Source organism: Lycium barbarum, chromosome 10 (genome assembly GCF_019175385.1).
Source record: "Lycium barbarum isolate Lr01 chromosome 10, ASM1917538v2, whole genome shotgun sequence".
In the NCBI taxonomy this organism is placed as follows: domain Eukaryota; kingdom Viridiplantae; phylum Streptophyta; class Magnoliopsida; order Solanales; family Solanaceae; genus Lycium; species Lycium barbarum.
The window spans coordinates 66,726,545-66,732,497 of NC_083346.1; the positions used below are offsets into that span (position 1 = coordinate 66,726,545).

The following is a 5,953-nucleotide window of genomic DNA, read 5'->3' on the forward strand; positions in this document are numbered from 1 at the left end:
AGAGAGAGAAACAAGCAGTAGCAGCGACGAGGAAGAACACTGATTTTGAAGATGGGTAATTTGAGATGAAGGCAGCGGTCGCGGTTTTTAGCTTTGCTACTTGTGGAACTGCGCATTTTTTTTTTTTTTTGAAATAAAATGAAGTTGGGGTCATGGGGATGGGTTGAAAGAAGATTTTATATAATGTGTGTGAACTTTTGTATATTTTATAAAAGATTATAAGTTTTAAAAAATATAATTCCATCCCTATTTAACTTAATCAAATTTTTAAGACAAGTTTGACCATCACGATATCTAATCAGTAGACTTTTTTGTCACTTCAGTTTATTCTTCCTGGTCTGTATATAGAGTGGAAAAATAGAGAAGAGGGGAAACGCAGCATTCCCTCGGATCTCCGATTGTAACCATGAGAGCTCGAGCAGTCGTATATCCGCTTCTTCTTGTCCTCCTTGTCTTAATCACCTCAGCCTACTCGTGGAAGAAGGAGGAGTTTCGAAACTGCAATCAAACCCCATTTTGCAAAAGCGCCCGTTCCCGAAAACCTGGATCTTGCAATCTGAGGGCCACCCATGTGTCCATCTCCGATGATGGGGATCTCATAGCCAAACTTGTTCCCAAACAAGAAGAAGAAGACCCCAATAATGAGCTTTTGCTTCTCACTCTTTCTGTCTACCAAGATGGTGTCATGAGGTTGAAAATTGATGAACATCATCCACCCAAGAAAAGATTTGAAGTTCCTGATGTCATTGAGGATGATTTCCTCAACACCAAGCTCTGGTTAACCACAGTTAAGGAGGAGCAAATCGATGGTAGCGTTTCCTCTGTTGTTTACTTGTCTGATGGGTATGAAGGGGTGTTGAGACATGACCCATTTGAGGTTTTTGCCAGGGAGAAAGGTAGTGGGAAGAGAGTGTTGTCCATAAACTCAAATGGGTTGTTTCATTTTGAACAGTTGAGGGACAAGAAAGAAGAAGGGGATGATTGGGAGGAGAAGTTCAGGAGTCATACTGATACAAGGCCTTATGGCCCACAATCAATTAGTTTTGATGTATCTTTCTACGGTGCAGATTTTGTTTATGGCATTCCTGAACATGCTACTAGTCTTGCTTTGAAACCAACTAGGGGGGCTAATGTGGACGAATTTTCTGAGCCTTATAGGTTGTTTAATCTTGATGTGTTTGAGTATCTTCACGAGTCCCCTTTCGGGCTATATGGTTCAATTCCTTTCATGAGTTCACATGGGAAAGCCAGGGGTAGTTCGGGTTTTTTCTGGTTGAATGCTGCGGAAATGCAGATTGATGTATTCGGAGCAGGTTGGAATTCTGATGAGATAATGTTGCCGTCGGACAAGCACAGGATTGATACTTTATGGATGAGTGAGGCTGGTGTAGTGGATACATTCTTTTTCATTGGTCCTGGGCCAAAAGATGTGGTTAGGGAGGCGGAATTAATACCACCCAGAGAGAACAAAACAAGATTTAAGGGAGGCGGTATAACTCATGTGCTGCTCTTTTTAGAAATTTCCAAAAGTTGGCTTTCTCAGTAGAAATGGGTTTCTTTCTTGTGATAATTGTGTGCTCACTTCTGGTTTAATTCTGGTTCCATGTGGCACTATTTGGATGAAATTCCTACCAATGGCTCTTGTACATAGCTACCATATAAAATAGGATCATGTGGCACTTCTCACCGCATAAGTTTTCTGTTAAGAAACCTACTTATTAAAAAAAAATAGAAATTTCTTATAAGAAACCGTAAGGAGACGGCGGAGTGGTTGAGACTTTGAAGTAACAATTTGGAGATTCTAGGTTCGACTCTCAGCTATATGATAACACTCAAATGTAAACACATCTACTCTAGTCTTGGTGGCAGGTTTACACGACGCTTGTACTTGTGGGTTGTTCCGTTGTGGCAGGTTTACCTGCAAGGGGATGACTGAGTCAACCAAGTCACTACTGTCTTTAAAAGAATTGAAGAAACCTTGCTGCATCATCATCAGTCCTCTAGCTCATTCAGTGCTGAACCACAGACTTAGAGGTCACCTATCATGCATGATTGTTGTCAGCTCTTTACTGCTTACCCATTTGATACGACAATCAGTGTGTAAATTTTGATGAAGTTTCTCTATTATATAATATTTTTGTGCATCTTTTCAACTTGGAAGTGTAATCTTTTTCTGTTTGATATTTGATGCTTCGAAAGATTTTTTTTCTTTGGATCTAACGTTAGTGCACAACCAACTAATGCAATATCTTTATGTCCGAAAGCTTTTCGTTTATTTTTGTCATGTCAGCACTCAGCTGATATTAAGTGTTTCTTTTATATGATTGCAAATGATATAGTAGTGATCGAATTGTTAACCTGTAGCATCTGGTGGTTGTGCAACAATTGTTGATGCGTACTAATAATTGCGAGGACATATATCATCTCATATGGATTCGTGCAAGACAGTGTTTGCATCTGAATGTTTATATAGTTCTTTTAATGTTCATACAATCTTTTTGGGCTTTAGGACATATATGTGTGTAAGATGTTATTATTTATCAAGGTTGTTATATCCATTACAGAGAAAGAAATACACAATTGATGAGGGAAGCGATACACGTTCGTTACATGTATCTTCCTTATTTCTATACTCTATTTCGAGAAGCAAACTCAAGTGGTACTCCAGTTGCTCGTCCACTTTGGATGGAGTTCCCTGGAGACGAAAAATGTTTTAGCAATGATGAGGCTTTCATGGTTGGGAATGGTCTTCTGGTGCAAGGAGTTTATACAGAGGTTCTGTTCTAACTAAACAACTATTCCTTCCGTTCCAACATATGCACTCTTTTCCATATTGGGACATTCCAAAATGTTTGACATTCTAACTTTTATAGAACTTTCAAGAACTTAAATTTATGAAACTAGTCACACTTTAACTTTGATGTTTGCTCTCTTTTCAATCACAACTTTAATGTTCTTATTCATTATCACTAAAATATTATTTAAGTCAAATTAACATCTTAAACTCTTATGTCCAGTGGAACACCGTCACATAAAATAAAACGCAGGGAGCAACATTTTCATTCTCAGCAGTGTTCTTCCTTGAATTAGCCTCTTTTCTTTTCTTTATTACCTGAAAGTTTGTATCTTTCCATACAGAGAGCGAAACATGTATCTGTCTATCTACCAGGGGAGGAATCCTGGTATGATTTGAGAAGTGCATCTGCATACAAAGGTGGTCATACACACAAGTATGAGGTTTCAGAAGATAGTGTTCCTTCTTTTCAAAGGGCTGGAACTATCATACCAAGGAAAGATCGTTTACGTCGGAGTTCGACGCAGATGGAAAATGATCCTTATACTCTGGTAAACATCTATATATTTATTGTATTGGGATCTATGTATAATGTGAACCCAAAGTTCTCTCATTAGTGCACATAAATAATTTCACTAATATATCTTTTTCCTATCAATAGGAAAACTAATGTCACTAAATATATCTTTCTTTGTGAATCTGAAGTTCTGATATTTAAGCACATAACTAATATTTTCAGACAGAATAAAGAAAAGCTTGCCATTGACTTGTCTTCCTTCATATCCAATTCAATGCATTTTCCTTCTCAATCCAAAATTGTTGCTTCAATGACATTTTTTATGGAAATTTGTATCGTCATGCCATGTCATCAAGTAATGGTCCCATCTTCTTACTCTTTTGCTACTTTTTGTGATGTTAGCACCAACCCCCTTGTGGTGCTTTTAAAAGGTATCCCCATAGGTTTTGGAGCATCTTTAACAATCAGCATCTTTCGTACTGCAGGTTATAGCTCTTAATAGTGCCCAGGCAGCTGAAGGTGAGCTTTATATCGATGATGGGAAGAGCTTTGAGTTCAAGCAAGGTGCCTTTATTCATCGGCGTTTCACATTCTCAAACGGAAAGCTTATATCTTCAAATGCAGCCCCTTCTACAGCTGGCAGTAGCATATTTTCTTCTGAGTGCACTTTAGAGAGGATAATCTTGTTAGGATTGTCTCCTGGAGCTAAAACAGCCCTTATTGAGCCAGGAAACAAGAAAGTGGAAATTGAGCTTGGGCCACTCTTCATTCACGGAAATCGAGCATCTGTTCTCACCATTCGCAAGCCTAATGTGCGTATTACAAATGATTGGTCCATTCAAATTTTGTAAGAAGTTGGTAGTTATAATGAAGACTACAATTTCCTCCTGTCCGTTCATCTTGTATTGGGTTAGACAAGCTAATAGGTAAATTCTTACTAGAAGAATTAAACATTGGTGAAGGTTGTTATACAGGGATAGTTCGACGCTGATCCTATTTGAAGTCTTCAGCTTTCATTTTGTTTATCTTCTGCACGACGCTGTGTAGGTTTAAAGCTCTAGTATCGGGTTAGAATTCACGTTTCTGATCCTAGTTTGGTAATTGGGCAATTTGCAGGATTGACCTTCGCTGGGGGTGGTCTAATTTTTACACCTCAAAATGGTGATCTTTAACTTTTGCCTTTCAGGCACAATTTTAGTGAATTTGCCCCATGCAGAATTTGGGACTTAAAAAAGGCAGAATTATGCTTTAGCATGGATAAATTTGTAAAATTCTTTTTCGCGATTTTTTTTTTTTAATTGAGCTGGGGTTCGAATTCACAACCTCAGGGTATTAGGCGAAGAGCAAAAATTAAAGACCACCAATTTGAAGGGCAAAAATTAAAGACCACCCCAGATGAAGGGCAATCGGCGCAAAAAAAAGTTTTAAATCTACTCTTTTGTTGTGACACTCGTTTTTTTTTTACTTAGTCCAATAAAGAATGATATTTTTTTTATATTTAGACACAATTTAATTTAAAACTTTTTAATTTACCTTAATGAGATAGATTTATAGCTACACTAGCACGACTCAAAATCTCACCTAGGTCGTGAGGACACCTAACCCTACCCGGTAGGCAAACCAATCTAAAAGTAACCATGAAGCCTAAGATACTTCAGAAAAAGAAAATGCAACAAAATAATATAGGAATAATTACTTGGCATAGCAACCTCTAAGAGGTAATTATTGATAATTACCTTTTAATTTATTTATATTTAGTAGCTACAGTGATTTTACAATTTACCATTCATAGCTATACCTCCGGCCAAATACCTTTCCCTTCCTCTGGCGCCTTTCTCCCTCGGCTGCCGCTGTCTCTTTCGTCTCTGCGGTCAAATACCAGATCTCCGACCAAGTTAGCTTTCTCATGTATTGTTGCTTCAATGGTGGTCACATCTCCCCCTTCGCCTCTTCCTCCTCCATGACGACACCACCAGATCTGAGAAACGCTACTGCCTCCTCCACTGCCATTACGCTTCTTAGATCTGATGGATACCGGAATTCATGGCTTCTTCACCTTGTTGTATCTTAGATCTGAGTATATTTGAAATTTTGTTGAAATACAATCAAATACAATCGTTGGCTGATTGTATTTGGGGGGGGGGGGGGGGGGCAAACGAGATGTATTTGACCATATATGTTGGTTGAATGATCTATGTACATATGTCTTGCATACAATTTTTTGAGTAAATACAGTGTATTTGAAATTTTGTTGAAATACATTCAAATACAGTCGTTGGCTGATTGTATTTTGGGCACAAACTAGATGTATTTGACTGTATGTGTTATTTGAATGATATATATATATATATATATATATATATATATATATATATATATATATATATATATATATGTTTGTATATAATTTTTCGAGTAAATACAGTGTATTTGAAATTTTGCATCTAAAATTTTGTTGAAATACATTCAACTACACCTAAAAACAAAAGGATACATCAATATATAAACACACTAAAATACACAGCCCCTGTAGTGTATTTAAATGAACTTAAATACATCATTTTGAATACACATGTATTCAGAGAAGTTAAGATTGCATATATCCAAATACAGCCAAATACATGTGACATCAGATAAACGTT

At 37.2% G+C, this 5,953-nt stretch overlaps 1 protein-coding gene across 1 annotated transcript; it reads left to right on the forward strand.

Annotated features, from left to right (window-relative positions):
* Window positions 1-297: 297 nt before the first annotated feature.
* On the forward strand, window positions 298-4,300 carry LOC132613022 (probable glucan 1,3-alpha-glucosidase). Its single transcript, XM_060327083.1, has 4 exons — window positions 298-1,542; window positions 2,565-2,775; window positions 3,139-3,345; window positions 3,797-4,300. The coding sequence occupies exons 1-4, from the start codon at window positions 407-409 to the stop codon at window positions 4,160-4,162; spliced, it is 1,920 nt and encodes a 639-aa protein (XP_060183066.1). The 5' UTR covers window positions 298-406; the 3' UTR covers window positions 4,163-4,300.
* Window positions 4,301-5,953: the final 1,653 nt, after the last annotated feature.

Coding starts and splice junctions, on each gene's coding strand:
- LOC132613022 (XM_060327083.1), top strand. CDS start 407: ATGAGAGCTCGAGCAGTCGTATATCCGCTTCTTCTTGTCCTCCTTGTC. Junction 1,543..2,564: donor TCCAAAAGTTGGCTTTCTCA/GTAGAAATGGGT, acceptor TATCCATTACAG/AGAAAGAAATACACAATTGA. Junction 2,776..3,138: donor TGCAAGGAGTTTATACAGAG/GTTCTGTTCTAA, acceptor CTTTCCATACAG/AGAGCGAAACATGTATCTGT.